Source organism: Candoia aspera, chromosome 1 (genome assembly GCF_035149785.1).
Source record: "Candoia aspera isolate rCanAsp1 chromosome 1, rCanAsp1.hap2, whole genome shotgun sequence".
In the NCBI taxonomy this organism is placed as follows: domain Eukaryota; kingdom Metazoa; phylum Chordata; class Lepidosauria; order Squamata; family Boidae; genus Candoia; species Candoia aspera.
The window spans coordinates 182,255,508-182,274,350 of record NC_086153.1 but is presented as its reverse complement, the minus strand read 5'-3'; the positions used below and the strand labels follow the sequence as shown (position 1 = coordinate 182,274,350).

At 40.9% G+C, this 18,843-nt stretch overlaps 1 protein-coding gene across 1 annotated transcript in view; it reads right to left on the bottom strand.

The window, feature by feature from the left end:
- STAT4 (signal transducer and activator of transcription 4) overlaps positions 1–17,780 on the bottom strand; it is a 48,370-nt gene extending 30,590 nt beyond the window's left edge. Inside the window, exons 1-7 of the mRNA XM_063318055.1 lie at positions 17,734–17,780; positions 12,027–12,155; positions 10,789–10,933; positions 8,553–8,651; positions 6,263–6,355; positions 2,455–2,533; positions 865–950 (exon numbers count right to left, since the gene is read on the bottom strand). Of these exons, the coding sequence (XP_063174125.1) occupies positions 865–950; positions 2,455–2,533; positions 6,263–6,355; positions 8,553–8,651; positions 10,789–10,933; positions 12,027–12,154 (630 nt within the window). The 5' untranslated portion in view covers position 12,155; positions 17,734–17,780. The remainder of the gene's footprint in view (positions 1–864; positions 951–2,454; positions 2,534–6,262; positions 6,356–8,552; positions 8,652–10,788; positions 10,934–12,026; positions 12,156–17,733) is intronic.
- Positions 17,781–18,843: the final 1,063 nt, after the last annotated feature.

Here is an 18,843-nt window from a genome sequence, read left to right as displayed (position 1 = left end):
TCTAATTAGCACTCCAGCATCAGGCTGTTGAAATTCAGCAGCAATTTTTTTTCTTTTCTTTTCATGTTTAAGCAGTGGAAGAGGTGGATTAAACTCTGACAGGATCACCGTATCTATCTTCTGCAAAATATCCTTGCCCCATCCTTGAAAATAGTTTCAACCAGGCTAAAAACTGCAGCTATGCCCATTGTAGCAACATGACCTGGTGATCACTATATCCCTCCTACAGCCTTTGAAGACCAAAAATAATTTTAGGAAAATAGTCCCCAGCCAAAAAAAGTTTGACCTCTAGTTCTGAAGTGTTTAGTAATTCTGTATCTTTTGAATCCTCTAGTTACTTTGTATAGCAATTGAACATTTAATGTATGTGTTCTTGTTCAAGATTTGTTGTAGAATAGCTATCAAACTACAATATATTGCAATGTATGTGTATATCTAAATGTTGACATGATGGTATTGGCTATTAGGTGGCAATAAATGAGGCTTTGTTTCAGTGTTGTGCAGAAACTTCTGCTATGGTCCTCCCTCTCCCCCCACCCCTGTTCCTCTATGAGAGAATTTGAGCATGCTCAGTTCTTACTGGGAGTCCCCTTAGCGTCTCGTATGAGGATAACATCTTTGGATATTTCTGTGTATCAGAAAGAGAGGGAACAAAGTTCATGATCTTTTCTTGAATTTTCAAAGATAAATTAACGAAAGGCCAATAACAAGTTCTTAAAACCACAGTCCAGTTCTATGAACTAGTTGTATTGGCTTTTTTATTGATTTGAAACTACCTCTTACTTAATAAGTAACTAGAAAAAGGACCTTCCATAGTGCCTTTAAGTTCAGCAAACTATATAAATGACGAACAACGGAACCAACCTTTCTCTTGTAGTCTATGGTATTGAGCATTTCCTGCAACATCAGCATCTCCTGCTTCATGACAGCCCTGTTTTTGTCATTCTGTTCTAAAAGAATATGCAAAAAGAATATATATATATATAGCATAGGAGTAGGGAAACCCCTCAAAGTAACATATGCAAATAGTTTTAAAGTAGCATGTTTGACATTCTCTTTTTCTTATTACATTTTTACTTTACCTGCAACCAATGTTAGATAAACATAAACATGTACTTCTAATTAAGTTTATAAATGCATTATGGTATGCTATCTAATGTGTTACGTCTTATTTTTAAAAAAGGAGTGAGCATAAATCAAAGTTAATGTCCTTCCAAATTATTCTGAATATGTAGTTTAGTTTAGGGATTTTAAAATTAAATGCCTTTTTCAAATAATAATAGCCTCCAGCTGTTTTTCAGTCTAGGAGTCCTGCCTCTTTTCCTCAGTGAGGAAAAAACCATGTTGGAGAGGACACTTTTGAATAAGAAGACCTTAATGAGAAAATTGTTAAGGACCTCTTCTGTACAAAGTCCTTTTTCTCCCATAGTTGAATTTCTGAAGGAACAAAATCTATTATGGTTCTCCTAGGCTGTATGCATTTCGGAGCATGCAAATAGGGAAGGAGGTCTGTCTCCAGTTTAAATAGGGTGATTCAGAGAAATGAACACATTGCTGTTTATTGTTAACAATTCATTAGCTTTAGTTGGGATTGAACCATCCATAGTAAAAAAACAAACTACACTGAACTCATAAATAACCATGTATTTTCCAGCCATTTCACTTAAATTAAAAAACAACTTAGGGTTGTTACAGCTGGAAATTCACATTTTCCCTTCTAGCCATTTGTGTGCACAGTCCAGAATCTTTTATATTGGGGCAGTATATAACTGCTGTTAAATTCATAAATACAGAATCCCATTAAAAACTACCCCTGATTTTCCCTCCCACATGAGGGATGAGAAGAGAAGAGGGGAAATCCACAGGTCTACAGGATGCAGATTATGCTTTAGTTTTAGGTAGCAATTCTAAAACAAACAACAATGACCCTAAAAACACAGAATATCAAAAAAAATGCCAACAATAATTAAAGAATCTTCCTTCCCCTGTTGGTCTGACTGCAACATTCTGGAGTTCCTTTCACTTAAAAAAATAAGGAATTACCCATGGAAAGTATTACAGCCACAGTCTCTTAAAGATTAAATTGATAGAAAATGAAGGTGTATCTTCACACATAAATAAATACTACAAACTTCAGGGACGCTTATTTCCAGTCAAAAAGCAGAGAAGCATAGTCTTAGCTGGAGTGATACCTTGCTGGACCTTGCTACCTGCCCTAAAGAATACATTTAGGCTAAGATGTTAGGCTTCCACTTTACTTGGAATTTACTATGAAGGTAGTATGCATCAGAAGTAGTATGAGTCTTGGCCAAATCCTGCCCCTTACTCCAAAAAGAAGATAGAAAAAATGTTCAATGAACACCTATAGCCTAGGTATAGAACAGCCAATTTTTACACATATGCAAGATTTAAAACCAACATTTTTCTTTCATAGCATTGTGTGAGAAAGCTTACCTATGCTCTGCATAGTTTTAAATCTGAAGTCAAACTCCTCTTGCAAATCTTCTAAATATTTGACGTCTTGTTCTGTCAGCTGTTTTCAGATTAAATGCATTTAGTAGTGAGTAAATCTAATATCGTCCATAGCATATAGCAAACAATAGTAATACTCCTTCAGAAGCTTCAGTTCCTCCTGAATGAAATGGAACTTCCATAATTATTGTCTGCTTCCTTGGTAGGAAATGTAGCTGGGATGACAAATTATACTAAGACAAAGAGTGGACTGATTTTTACCCAGCATATTCTGTGAATTCAAGTTTTTTTTTTTTTTAATTTATAGCCCTTGGTTTATGGCTTAGCATGTTGTGTGAACTCAACCAAGTTTAGTTTATTCAGCAAAACACTGTTAAGTAAACTGTGGCGTATTACACTAAGTGTATCCTGCTGTATCACATGTTTATTACGAAGGCTACAAGATGTATAGTGCACCCTATGTGTAACGGGTGCCTCGTTTCCCAATAAGGCACGGACTCACTTAGATGGGGCTAAGGATTTCCATTTATTGAGTACAGAGTGCACGCACGCAAAAAGACGGGAATGCAGGCGTGGTTGCGGGGTACCCCGTATATACCCGCGTGTTGGACCTTGTCCTCCTCCACCCCCTATTGTCCCACAAGCTGGATCCGGATCCTTGATGGGCGATCTGGAAGCGATACCGGTCTGTTGATGGGCGATTAGGGTGATCACCGCTGGTTTCCTTTGTCTCCTTTCCTTGTCTGGTGCAGGTGCGTCCCCCGGGGTAATGTGTGGAAGTTTCTCCGATATGTTGATGGCTCCTCTGGTCCGGGCAAAGGTGTGCCTCCTTTGTCCTTGTGATTGCTTTTAGTGTTTGAGTGCTTAAAGGATTAGGATTATCCCTCCTCCTTCCTGAAAGGCATGTTCCCCGTTATGATGCATGGATGCCTTGCAATGGGGAACATGACATACTGCCCCCCCCAAAAAACACTAAGGTGCCGGTTTGTCAGGGTATGCTTTGTGGAAGCGTTTGACAAGCCGCTGTGCAGAGACCTCTCGCACTTGCACCCACTCAGGGTGGGGGAAATGTTTCCAACGGACGAGGTACTGTAAGGTGCCCCTTAGCCGTCTGGAGTCTAGTACCTCCTCAATTTTGAAATGTTGCTGTCCATCTATCATGATGGGCGGGGGGGGGTTCATTGTGCCACTTTGAAGAGGTGACCGGTTTCAGTAGGGCACAATGGAACACTGGATGTATGCGTCTCAAGTTGTGTGGTAGCTCCAACTTGAAAGTCACTGGGTTGATAATTTCTATGGTTGGGAACGGACCAATGAATTTGGGTGCCAGTTTCTTCGAGGGCTGCGGAAACTTGATGAACTTAGTGGAGAGGTAGACCCTATCTCCCACTTTGAAGTTTGGCTGCGCCGTGAAAACCTCTGCCTGGTTCCGCGTCCTCTTCTTGCCACCTCCGTCCCCACCCCAGATGTCTCGTCCCGGAGGTTGGGGGGGGGGTGACGCGCCTCTGGAGCCTGGTTCTGGCTCACCTCTCCCTCGGGCTTCCCACCCGATCGCCAACCTCAGGAGCAGCTGTTCTATCGACTCCAGCCTCGATTCCACTGTGCTGAGCCGCTCATCAGCTTGGGAGCCGTCCGCGGGCCATCCGCTCCGCCGCCTTCCCTCAGCTCCTGGGGTTGTCGTGAACCGGTGCTCTCTCGCCTCTTTCGACGGCCCGAACACTCTGAGCAGGGATCCCGCCGTCTCGTCCAGGGTGACCCACTCACCTTGCGACTCTCTCGTGGCTTCGAGAGTCCCACTCCTCCCGGTCTCCTCCTCCGAGCTCGATCCTGAACCTACCCGGACTTCACGGTGTCGGGGTGTATGGGTCCTGCCAATCGCTCATTCCGTGGAGCCGGGTGACCTGTCACCGGTCCTTGGGTCGCCGCCGCTCTGTCGGTTGATTCTGTCCATCACCAACTCGGGTCCCTCACAGATCAGATCTGGATTGGTGCTGGCGGAATTTTTTTTTTTCGATTCCCGTCTTTATGTAACGGGTGCCTTGTTTCCCAATAAGGCATGGACTCACTTAGATGGGGCTAAGGATTTCCATTTATTGAGTACAGAGTGCACGCACACAAAAAGATGGGAATGTGGGTGTGGTTGCGGGGTACCCCGTATATACCCACGTGGCGGACCTTGTCCCCCTCCACCCCCTATTGTCCCACAAGCTGGATTCGGATCCTTGATGGGCGATCTGGAAGCGATACTGGTCTGTTGATGGGCGATTAGGGTGATCACCGCTGGTTTCCTTTGTCTCCTTTCCTTGTCTGGTGCAGGTGCGTCCCCCGGGGTAATGTGTGGAAGTTCCTCCGATATGTTGATGGCTCCTCTGGTCCGGGCAAAGGTGTGCCTCCTTTGTCCTTGTGATTGCTTTTAGTGTTTAAGTGTTTAAAGGATTAGGATTATCCCTCCTCCTTCCTGAAAGGCATGTTCCCCGTTGTGATGCATGGATGCCTTGCAACGGGGAACATGACACTATGCATGTCTGTCCAGAAGCAAGCCCCAATTTGTTCACTGGTGCTTATGCTTGGATAAGCAAGCACTGGACTGCAGTCTTAATTTCTCTTTTGCTTTTGATCCAAAGGTACAACTCATGGGAAAAATCTAATTTTACTGAGAGGAGACCAGCTGAATTCGATGAGGCCAATTAGTCATTGGTAACAAATCCTAGTCATTATTGGCTAAATCTGAATTTCACCCCATGAACCACATAGGAACTTTGATCAGTTTAAATTAAAAATTAACAGGTTAGTCAACTAAATTCAGGGATACATTATTTATTTAATGGACAATTATCAGAAATTTGAATAATACAACTGTTACCACTGTTATTTCTTTTGAATAGATGTAGTGTTTTCCTTTCCTTGACAATTTGGACCCCCAGAAGTATGGAGAAAGCAGACATTGAAGACAGAAAAGGAACATCTATCTCACTGATCGCTGTAGAAATTATATCGCTTTTTTTTCCTTTTTGGATTCCATGAAAGAACAGTCAGATTTTAAAAATCTCTGGTCAGACACTTTATCAACCCCCATTGTAGTCCATGGTACACCCTTGATAAATAACTGAACTTTTATTCCTGGAGAGGGAGCTAATGCTGTTAGCTAATGCACAGGAATAGACACAAGAGTGATTGCTACTGTAAATTCATTCCACAATCACTTTCCACCCCTGGTGATATCTCCTGAAAATACTTGGTGAACATGCAAAGCATTATCCAACAATTATACACCTTTTTTCCTGCTATAAAGCAGGATCTGATAGCGACAACCATAAGTATACAGTACGGTATTAAAGGTAATACCTTACTGTATACTTATAGGTAAATACTGTATAATTAAAGGTAAATATTGCATATTTAGAAGGATTCTGCAGGCATTCATAATTCCAAAGAAGCCCTTCCTAGCCTTGGATTCATTTGCCAGCTCCCAGGAGCATCACAAACACATGCAGCAGAATTAGTGGATGGCATTCCGAGGTTCTGGATATAGCTGCAGTGAAAACTTTTACCCCTGATATTTTAATATCATTGTTCTCAGGTCATAGCTCTGAATGGGAACATTCAAATGAGGCATGCCTCACTTGTACCTCTAAAGGGCAACAGTCCAGTTTCCATCATGTTATCATCTCATTCTTCTGTACCTGTGGATCTCATTTCAAATTATCATCATAGTTAAGCCCTATAAGATTTATTGGGACCCCAATGTTGGAACTTTGATGTATGGCGGCAAACTATAATAACAACTTGCCTGTGTACTGTTCTTAATTTCAGACACCTTGAGCTCAATTTTTCTGTGTCTTTCTGAACCCAAGTAGTTTTGTAGTGACTTTTCTAGAGGTCCCTAGGGAAAAAGAAAATACAGATCAGCTTATTAATACTATCCCACTTAGCACAGAGTATTTAATGGCAAGTTTTACTGAGAGGAGACTGACTAAATCCAATAAGGCCAATTAGCCTTTGGTAATAGACCCCAGTTATTTTAGCTGACTATTCTCAGCATAGCTAAATCTGGATTTCACCCCATGAACCACATATGAACTTTGATCAGTTTAAATTAAAAATTAACTGATTAATCAGGGCCTTTTTTTCTGTTGTGTTGAATAGTTTTCTTTCTTTTTTTAACTGTTTCTGCTGCTTACAATGTTTTACTCATGCAAGTTATCTGGCATCACTTCCATGGGAAAACCGTAAAGAGAAAGAACGTACTAAGGGAAAAGGCACACAAATCATCAACTACCTTATTTCTCATGAGATGGAATTTATTTGAGAACAATTATGTATCTCTACAAATTCCAAGACTATCATTTCTAGAGCATGGTCAAAGCGTTGCTTCTGGAAGTTCCCCCAAAGCAAAGACAGTAAAATAAAAAATAGCCCTTGACCTATCAGATAAATATCCAGATTCCACAGACAATATAACAAAACATTTTAAAATCTCATGACTGTAAAACCACTATTTAGAATTGTGGGATTGTGCCTGCTCTGACTATTTGAAACCTTTATTTTGTTGTGGAGATCAGCTGAACTTGTTTCATACATTACTTGTGGGAGTCATCCAAAATTCTTGGGTCAAATATCTATTTTCTTCTACTTAAACGATAGACTTCTGGATTGCCTGGTTCAGAATATTCTGGATGTTAGAATATTCATCTAATACAATGAAAGTTTGCAATCAGCATGTCTCCTTCTTACAGGTGCTATTTCATTAACAGTTGTTTTTGTCCAAATATGCAAAACATCTGAACTGAGAATATATGCTATGCCACCCTGACCCCTGTGTAACCATTCTGATTATGACATTCAAATGGTAAACAAATTCAGCCAATCTAATCCTTAGTGAGAAGTGTGGAACTTTCACGCCTCTGAAAAATCCATTTGCAGTTGTCGGCAAGCATGAAGGTTAAAGCAAATCCATTCCACCAATTTTGCCTAGTTTAAGAACTGCAGTGCACAAAGATCTCCCAGAAGATCACGTATCTTCAGACTTCTGGTAGCCTCTTTGATTTAGGGTAATTAACCTTCAGAAAAATCTTGTTACCCAACTACTATTTTGTTCAATTTGTTCAGCCTTTTCAAAGGCAAAACACAGATGAGGGAATTGGTTACAAAAAATATCCCTGGTAAATAGAGATAATTGGAATGTCACAGGTATATTAATTGTGATCTAAATTGTGATCTAAACCCAAAGGAAAGTTTTAAAAATAATGATGAGGGATCAATCGCAAATCAAGGCATATTTAAGATCCTGAGACCTTTGCATAGTACAGAATTCACTTGCAAAGGAAGAACTTAAAATGAAGAACAGCAATGCAAAGCATCTTCTCATCTTTCAAATGAGAAAAGTGAAAAAAATGGATACAGAGAATACATAAAGAATTCCATGAAGCTTCAGTCTATCTATTGCATAGATATCTCCCATTCCTTGCCCATATTTTCTCTTTCCAGTTCCTTAGCATCCTTCTTGTATTGTGGCAACCAAAACTGGACACAGCATTTCAAGTGCAGCCTGACCAGTGCAGCATTGAGCAGAACAGGCAAGATATAACACTAACAAATTTTAGACCATATTGTTTTTTTCCCCACCACGTAAGGTTTCTGATGCATCTGAATTCCAGTTTGGCTTGTTCACAATAATACTCTGCTTTCTTGATTTTGTTTTTTTTGATTTTATTGCCTTTTTTAAATGTTTACATTGTTTTGAGGGATCTACACAGGTGTAAAACCCACCTAGCATTACTCTAGTGATTGAGGTGGCATACAAATTGATAAGTAAATAAATAAAACATCTCACACTTTTAATAAATAGCAACTATTGGGTGTCTGTGAATCTTATAATTATATACTTAGCTTGAGCAGAATGAAGAGCTTACAATTATACACTTTAGCTTGGCTTGACCAAAATGAAGAGCTTCCCTGTAGCAGAGAATTTTGTGTCCTTAAATCTCACTACAGTCTTACATGCAACAAATCCTTTCTCAGATTCTTGCCTCTGTGTTATTATTTTTAAACAAATGTATTCAGCACAAATACAAAATTACCTGTACAGGCATACTGGCTGAAGCCAATACTCTTCTTTCTTCTCTTAAACAGTTTGAAACAACCAGTGCTATATGTAGAGGATTACTTTGATATTTTGCCTGAAAAACAAGGTTATAGGAACATAAGAAAGATCGAATCCATGCCTTGCAGCAAAAGTTGGCCACATACAGTAGAACAGCCATGCACGCATTACAGAAAATTCAGGTCCACTCTTGATAACTATGCAATATATTTGATTGCAGATATGAAGCCAATTATACAAATCATAATATCTCTCCGTTTACCCATATCTTTATCATATCTTCTCTATCACTTCTTTACTTTCTCTACTTCATCTGAATTGTTTCTCTCAAACTTGTATTTGGTTCTCTAGCAAAAGGTAGACAGACATTCAACATCTGAAGTTTTATCTGCACGCTGCAATATGTTTCACCCACTGAGTTAGTCTTTCATAAAACGCTTACATGCAGCTCACAAGGTATTAATTCCTTTAAGAGAGTACTGCTGGGACATTTCACCAATAATCTTGGGTGACTGTTGTGTGCATAAATGAGATGTTAATTTCTGGCTTTCCTTTAAATCTTCTTTATATACTGTATGTTTTCTTTCATCCTCTTTTTTCCTAATCTTCCTCTCCACCAATTCTCCCACATCAGAGCTTGATTAACAGAAAGGTCTGACAGGCACAGAATATCTTCTTTAATGTAAGAACATAGGTGGTGCCCTGCTGGATCGGACCCCTGGTCCATCTAGTCCATCAGGCTGTTCTCACAGTGGCCAACCAACTATGCAAGCCCACTAGTCTCCCAGCAGCAATCCTGCTGCCATCGAGGCTAACCGCTATTGATCCCCAGCAGAACAGCATGAATTGTCCTCATGTATTTAAGATTAAGAATTATGGCTTTTAGTTTTGGCCTCTAAGTTATGAAGAAGAAATGTAATGCTGAAAAAGTTTCAGGCACACCAGAGAGAAACTGATTTTGCACATCATGGTAAATGCACATATTTCTGAATAAATAATTAGCCTAAACATCTTATCTGTGCAACCCGTGCCCAGCACAAAGTCATACTCCTGTTCCCAAATTTTGCTCATTGTTACTTCATACCCTTTCGATCAGAATTCTGCCAGACACTTTCCTAGGCTTAGTTATCAAACAAACTCCCCCTGTAGTTTTCTGGGTTTGTGTCTGCAATCTTTCTGAAGTCTTCTGCAACCTTTGTATAGGGGAACAATAATGGCATTTTTCCAATTGTCCGACAAAGTCAGTCTTCACACACATTTAAAAGGTTCCACAGCCACTTCATAAACAAATCACATCCAGCTACACTACAACTACACCTGCAGCTTTACCATGTTTCAATATTCTAACAGCATTTATTAGTTCCTTTTTATCAGTTTTTGTCTTGGTCACTGACATTTATTGTATAGCATTCATTCCAATTTCACACTCAATACACCACATTATAGTGTTGATATCATATTATAATATATACTCTGTTAATAATGAAGGATGCATAGTTTCAGAAATCATGCATGTTCTTTACATTTCAAAATGTAAGTCTCCCTCAATAAAACCCTGTTTTGAAACTGAACCATGTAGGTTGCCTTATTATTAAATGCTGCTTTACCCATAGGCATTTGGTAGAAGCACATCATGACATTATTGCATATATTATGCAAATTATGTAATTTGCCGATTATAGTGAATACTAAACCGCATTATGAGGCAGTTGGTGTTACTTTCTCCCCCCACCCCCTCCCCCCAAAGGATGCCTATGCTATAGTTTTTTTACATGTCTGTCTTAGTATCTTTTCTACATTCAGGAGAAAAGTTTTTCTCAGCCACTTATCTGGGATGTAATTTGGTTTCTCTTTATACCCACATTTGATCAGGCCTGCAACTAGGGACTGTGTCACCTGGGCAAACATGGATTCCGCGCCCATTTCGGCGCCCCAGCACTCATTTTGACACCCCCCCCAGCGCAGCACCCAGGGCACATGCCCCGCTTGCCCCCCCCCCCCCAGCTGCGGCCCTGTGTTTGATTATAAAGTTTTATGCTGAAAAGAAAAAGTCTAAAATCCAGTGCGTTGTTGGGATCAAATGTTTAAAATCAAGGCATCCGTTCATTCCTATGCTGTGGTTGGTACAGATATCCTTACATAACACCCTATACAACAGAACTGACTCCACAGTTAGTGAAAGGGATTTCTTTGCAACTCTTTCTTAAACTCACCTGAAGAACTTTCCTGATTTTCTTTAGGTTATGTATCAAGAGGAGATTCTTTTCTTGAGAAACACGCTCTAAATGCTCATCCAGTTTTATGAATAAGTTGTGCAACAGCATAGCTGCAGTGGACTCATTGCTGTATGCAGTCTCCCTTTGCAACGGAAAACAGATGAGAACAAAGCACATATATATGAAGAATAGTGGTTGCTTCAAAATCATTTGTTCAAGAGAAAAATTAGGCTCCAAATGGTGGCCGACAAGTTGGTCATACAGGTTGTTTTATCTGAAGAAAACATTCTGTATGTAATATAATTGGGTAAATACAGGATGGAAAGAGCTAATAAAATTCTCAGTTTACTTTTCAAAAAGCTCTTTTCAGCTTTAAAACTCCAGTTAAATGTTATCAGAAATGTAGCCCTAAAATTAAATGGAAAACCTGATATACTGCTTATGAAAGTAAAACCTGACCACAAATGTGAGGATATTATCAATATACGGTCTTCTGTGTGTGCAGGGAGTGAAGAAAGAGGAGAGAATTAATTCCAAATTAATCATTGGAATTAATTAACAACAATTGCTCAGGTGTAATATATAGGTTTAGAGTTTTGAATCTGGGTCCAGCTGTGTTTATAGAAAGGATTATCTTAAGTTTCCTTTAAAAAGTCCTTATGGTATATTTTATTAAACAGGACATTTTAAAGTTTGGCATATATACATTCATTTCCATACATCCTTCAATATCAAAGAGAATAATCGCAATAGAATGGCATTATTCCATGCATCTGATCAGTTAACTTACTGACTGAACTTGTAGGTAACAAAATGGTTATAACAAACAAACAAAAAAAAGAGAGAGAGAGAGAGCACTAATTATTCATAAAGATATTATCATATTTTGAGATATATTTTCCAAATTATGTTCGATGGAGTAGGCTTGTTAAATATGACATTATGCAAAGTTATCATACTATTGATACTGCATATTTTACATGATTTGTTCACGTCTATTGAATGTTTCCCATTAATGCTGCTTAAAACATGTACAGCCACAGACTGTGATTCAAAACACGACAATATTCTATCTTTATTTGGATAATGGCCTAACCGTATTCCCAAGAAGAGGTTTATTCCTCCTGATGGAAGCTGTATCTGTATGCAGTGATAAATATAATGCAGTCTGTATCTGCTTATTCAGCAGTCCCCTAACACTCAGTGCATAACAGAGGAAGGGTGTCTGAACTTACCAGTCCTGGCTTTCAATCCAGTGTGCTAAAAGGTGTCGAACTTCCATGGGAAAGATGTCATCATAAATCTGGTCTATCTGCTCTAAAAAACTGTGTTCCAACTGCTGCACTTGATTCCACTGAGACATGCTAAAAAGAGATAAGCTTGCTTTTTGAGATAAGAAACATGACATCCTTCAAATACGTTGGATTCCAATTCCTGGAATAGCTGGCCAATATGATTTGCAAAATTGCTGGCTAAGAAAAACTCTCCTTTTCCAGATGGATGAAACTTGCTGGTTAGAGATAAACAATATGTGCAAAACTTGTAACATGCAGCTTGTTCATATTTAGTCCAAGTTTTATTTGTATTATGGAGTTATACTGTTGAATGAACATAGCCTACTACTTTGAAATTAAGAAACTGTGATTAATTGTTGAGACAGTTTCATTGTGGCGCTGTAAGTGTTACGGATATATCTCCTGCTACAGTCTGACAGATAGTAACAGTCCATTGACTCTGCTTAAGTTCTCTACTTTGATTACTTTATCATTCTGCAAGCATTGTTTCACATTTAAAAACAGCATGTGTGTTGTTCAAATGCTTCAAAACTTGGTGCAGGCTGGTAAACATGCTTTCTTTTTCCCTCTTTTTCTTGAAGAAAAAACAGTAGTATAAAATTCCCTGAAGCATCAGTAGTGCTTCATTTTATGCAGACTGCATAAAATGTTTCTGAGGCACACTTTGGAGTTTTCTTGCAGAAATCCCACATTTAGTATTGGAAAACATTACTAGTTACTAGTCAGAATGTTAATGAAATTCAGTTGGCATTGTTTGATTATCTTTGTTTTTTGTTTCATCAACCTCACATCCTATGTGGCTGTCAGCTAATGTTCCCCGATTTGTCTACAGTGAGTACTACAATTTTTCTTCTATCTTCAGGGCATACATTTCCTTACCTCCAACTCCTCCTGGCTGCTGCAGGTGAGAGCAAAGAAGGGCACATTATAAAGAAATGGGAGTGAGCATTGGTCTTGACAGAGGGCATCTGGCTTTTGCATGGCGCAATTCCATTATCTCAATTTTACCCCCCAGAAATGCTTTCCTCTCTCTCGTTACCATATTTTTACAATTCTGCTAATGCAGAATATTTATTTATTTAAACCATTTGTCTGCCACCAACCCTCCAAATTATCCACATGACTCACACTTAAATACTATTCAAAAGACAGATTTCAAAAAGCAACAGCATTCTGAAACATCAATATTGGTGTTTTTGTTCTATTTTGGTTTGGGTTTTTTTATACCTTTGAGTCAGTGTTGACTCCTAGCAGCTCCCTGGAGTTGTCTTTCTTGGCAAAATTTCAGAACTGGTTTGCCATTGCCTCCTTCGTAGGGCTGAGAGAGAGGGACTGGCCCAAGGTCACCCAGCTGGCTTTGTGGCTAAGGCAGGACTAGAACTCACGGTCTCCTGGTTTCTAGCCTGATGCCTTAACCACCATACCAAACTGGCTCTCTAATATTATTTTTAACAATTTTAAATGCAGTTGTTGGTAAATATAGAAAGGAAACTTAGGATCACAGAATCTTAAATGCTGGAAGGTTCAGTGCAAGATGCACCAGGGCATTTCTGACAGACAACCATCCAGCCTTTATGCAAAGACCTGTAACACAGGTGAATTCACTAAATGAGTTCTAGTCCTCCCTTAGGCATGAAAGCTAGCTAGGTGACTTTGGGTCAGTCACTCTCTCTCCCACAACCCATGTCACAGGGTTGTTGTTGTGGGGAAAGTAGAAGGCAGGAACATTAGGTATGTACACTGCCTTGAGTTGGCCAAAAATAAAGGCAGAATAAAAATCTAATAAATAAATAAACAAACCATGTCACACATTTATTTATGATGGGTGACCATTTAAATTTTCTAAATGAATGAATAAATTTTCACTGCAGTATATGCCACCCCGTCTGTCAGCTGCTCTTGGGCTATTTTTTCACAGAATTTAGTGAAAGAACATTAAACCCATATGTAAATATAGCGAGGGCCGCAACTGGGGGGGGGGGCAACCGGGGCATGTGCCCCAGGCGCCATGCTGGGGGGGGCACCAAAATGGGAGTGGAATCCATGTTTGCCCCGGGTGACACAGACCATAGTTGTGGCCCTGAATATAGCCTGATTGAACAGATGACCAGCATACAGTAGGATTCAGGTTTATGGTGGGAGGGAGGTTTGCATGGGGCATACAATGGAATTGGTGACACAGTGATCTGGCAGTGAAAAAGTTATCTCTCCCCACTTTCTCCTGCCACAATGATCCCTAGGAGTCAGATCATTCTGGTACCCATTGGCCACTTTAGGAACAGGAAGGGCAGTTCTAAAAGTAGCTGGCAGGTACCAGGATGATCTGACCCCTAGGGATCACCAGACTGTGGCACCAGTGAAGCATATCAGATTTCACTCTCAGGAAAACTGCCATGACTTGTTCCCTGCTTCAAGATAAAAGTACTACGTTAACACTAGAACAGCTGGACAGATCCTAATCCCCAACCACATCAGCAACCAGATCACTGGTGAAGTCTGGCGAACTATATCCATGGCCAAGATCATGTTAGGATATATCCATCCATCCAGGAGGAACTAGAGAGGATGTGGAAAGTGAAGGCCAAAGTGGTTCCAGTGGTGGTAGGGGCACTTGGGGCTGTGACCCCCAAGCTGGGAGAGTGGTTCCAACAGATCCCAGGAACAACCTCAGAGCTCTCTGTCCAGAAGAGTGCAATGCTAGGAACAGCTAAGAGACTGCGCAGAACCCTCAAACTCCCAGGCCTCTGATAGAGGACCCAAGGTTGAGGAAGACACATACCATGAGAAGGGTATGTATGCATGTGTGTGTATGATTTACAAATATATATATAAAGATTTCTTGGTAAAATAAAAGGGTAAAAGAATTATTGGAGGAACTGGATATTAGCATAGTTGGACCCTGTCATGAGCACTGATGGTGAGCAGGAGGGGGCCCCTATCCAGGGGGGAAAACGCATGCGTAGTAGTGAGGAGTTGAGCAGCCATTCAAAGAGACACAGAACAGACCCACCTTGAGTTTTGGGGTTTATCTGTATGGGTTTTCTCATGCTTCTTCAGTTTGTTAGGATTTTCTGTCTAATGTAGCAGTAATAAAACACTAGAGACTTATTCCTTGTCTCAGTGTGGTTCCTGACTATTAGGACAGAACCTCTGCAAATGTCTTGTGAATTAAGCAGAGACTGTCCAATCTAAATGCCGTATGGAAGCTTTTTAACATTCTAAATTAAGGATGTAAGTTTCCTTCCCTCCTTTTCTGATACTACACTTCCATAAGATAGAGATCTGTAAGATTTGGGGCAATTCTCCAACCACTCCAGCGAGATTTTGGAGAAGAGCAGATAGCTACAAAGGATAGGAAACTTTCACAAATTTCCTTTTAGTCATTTACCCAGTTAAACACCTCTCTATATTTGACAACCCACATTCTGTAGCTTTTTTTTTAGGTCTGTTAACTCAGGTAACTTGGTTTTTGTTGATATATGCAGAATTGGACAAGGCTGCACAATCCACTGCAGCATTTGATGGACTCTCAGTTTGCTACTTGGGCTGGCTGAATCATTGTGAAAATTATATGGATTAACATAGTATGGCTATAGTTTTCATTCATTGTGATTACAAATCTCATGGCCCAGTAAGGAGTTTAAAACTTAAAACTAAAAAGGAATCTTCAATTAATTAGTTGCTTTAAGCTTAATATTTTAATAAGCGTACTTATAGAAACTCTAGACGAATCTGTATCATCTCTGACTGACATACATACATCCACACCCACACACAAATAATCTACAAAGAATAATTTAGAAAAGTACTACAGTATTATTTTATCTATAAGAAAATACATGCAAACTACTGGCCAAGCAACAAAGCTGCAGTTATGAACACGTTTACTGAATACGCCCGTCTAAATACTGCATATATTACTTTGGAGTAAAGCATGCATAAAATCACATGAATATTTGACATGCCCTGTACAAAAGTAAACCAAGCTATATAGAAGAAAACTCTACTAAAATCAGTGGGATTTAGTCCCAGATGAGCATACACAGAATCACAGCCTTAATTTTTTAAAAATCATATAGTTAATACTTTTGATTGTTTTACACTACTCTGCACAGGACAAACGTATTACAAGGAGAAGCTTGATGTTTTTCTAAACAAATCATTTTGATTATGGCATATCCGATAGTGAACCAAGCCGTTCACAAAAACAACTGTCATTATAACTGTGAGGATGTGCAACTCTGTTAAAATATGTACCGAAATGGTTTTTGCCAAGATTAGAAGACAATGTTGCAATGTTAGTTTTAAGAGTGACATGCAACCAATTCCCCCTCTCCACTCCATCAACTACTATCAGTTAAAACATGGCATCTCATGAAAGAGAGAAGCACAATTCAGCAAACTGACTATTAGGACAGACTATTTTTTTTTTTTTTTGTGCCTTTGAGGGACTACCTGGACAAGTCCCTGTAGATTTCTTGGCAAGATTTTCAGGAGTGGTTTGCCATTGCCTCCTTCCTAGGGCTGAGAGGGTCCCAGCTGACTTTGTGCCTAAGGCAGGACTAGAATTCATGGTATCCTGGTTTCTAGCCTGGCGCCTTAACCACTACACCAAACTGGCTCACAGTGCATCCGAATCATACAGTGTAGTAATTTTATGTATGCTACACAAGTTAGACCTCACTTAAAATACTGCTTCCAGCACTGGGCGTCACAAGTTAAAAGGGACCTGGAGAAACTGGAATGGGTTCAAATGAGAGATACCAAGATGGTAAGGAGACTGAAAACGAAGTCTTATCAGGCACAGTTAAAAGAGCTACAAGTTTAGCTTGTAAAATATTTTTTAAAAAGGAGATATGATAGGGGTCTGTAAGTATTGAAAGGGTTGTTGCTCCTGTGCAAAGCAGGGTGGACCAAGTATAGGACAGAGTCCAGTGAGTTGAAATGAAAAAGAAGGACACTCAGGATGAAGATTAGCAGAGATTTTTTGACAGTAACAGCTGTTAATCAATGGATCAGTCTGTCCAAAACAGCGGTGCCACGTCTTTCAGCAGGTTTTAGAAAATGGATTAGAAGGTCACCTGTTGGGGATGATTTAGCGGATTCCTGCGCTGTGCTGAGTTTGGACCAGATAACCCATAAGAAGCTTTCCAATTCAGGCATGCTACAATTCTAACCTCCAACTAGATCTGGCTCCCCTAGCATGGGCTAAGCTAACTGTGGATGGTGGAGCTGCAGCCCAACACATCTGAAATCTGCCGGAAATAAGTCCCACACTTTGCTTTTTATAGAGTTGATTCCCAAGGAACACCGAAAGCCTAACTAGAAATTAAATCCCATTGAACGTGGGATAATTATTTCTGAATAACCATGTTTAGGATTGCACTACAAACTACCTGCTGGTTTTAGAAAATGGAGACAAAACGGTCCACAGCAGAACAAATTACCTTGAAGAATACTAAACTCCAGCCTTGGCAGACGACTGGCTTACTGCATGGATTTTGTAGTGCTCAGGCAACGGAGAAACTGAACGAATGCATGTGTGGATGAGAACGCCGATTTCCTCCCAGCCGTGCGCTTGGCTTGGCTTCAGTCTGAGATGTCCGCCTCTCCTTTGCAAGATTTTCCCCCGCCTCCCCTGCTTTACCTGGGAATTAACTCCGCTGCACCGACTGCGCCAGGTTGCGCGCTCCCAAAGGGGTGGTAGAGAGCCTCTCGTCCTCGCCTCTCCCGGCCCCTTCACTCAGTTGTGGCTCAGGTGCGGTGCGTCGCCAGCCGCAGAAGCTTCAGTTCGTCAAGGTGGGCGCGCCCCTCGATTCGGGGAACTTTCCTGCGGGCAACGTCACCGACGGGAGGAAGCGGGAGGGGGAGGGGGAGGGGGAGAAGAGCGCGCGAGGCGGGAGAAGAGAGGGGAGTTCCCTTCAGCCTTTGCCGGAGTCTCTGTTGCGTTGAGGCGCTACTTCCTCTGGCGCTTCTGGGGCTCTTGTTCTCATCTGCCACGCGTTCCCCGCGCACGCACACTCCGCGTCCGGGTTTCCCCGGTGCGGCAGCGTGCAGGCTGATAGGACACACAGTGACCTAGGAGACAGCCCCGCTGCCCTTCCAAGCTTGCTTCTCCCGTCTCCAAGTTATACCCTCCTCAGATTGCTGGAAGAGGTGGGAAATGCTACTCTGGGTTCAAGGCCGCTCTGAAAATTGTACCTCTCAGCAGCGAGGCTTCAGCAAAGGATCGTTACCTTGTTGTGGTACTGGAGCTTGAGCACCTCAATGATGCCATGAGCTAAACCATGAAGGGCCACCCAAGACAGGAAGGTCATGACAGAGAGGTCAGACTAAATGTGATCCCTGGGGAAGGTAATGGCAACCCACCCCAGTATTCTTGCCGTGAAAACTAAATGGATCAGTACAACCAGAGATATGTCGGTATACCATCGGAAGATGAGGCCCCCAGGTCGGAAGATGGTCAAAATGCTACTGGGGAGGAACAGAGGATGAGAGAGGTCAAACTAAATGCGATCCCTGGGGAAGGTAATGGCAACCCACCCCAGTATTCTTGCCGTGAAAACTAAATGGATCAATACAACCAGAGATATGTTGGTATGCCATGGGAAGATGAGACCCCCAGGTCGGAAGATGGTCAAAATGCTATTGGGGAGGAACAGAGGATGAGTTCAACTAGCCCCAGATGTGAGGATGCAGCTAGCTCAAAGCCGAAAGGACGGCTAGCGGCTGACAGTGCTGGTGGTGAACAGTGAAT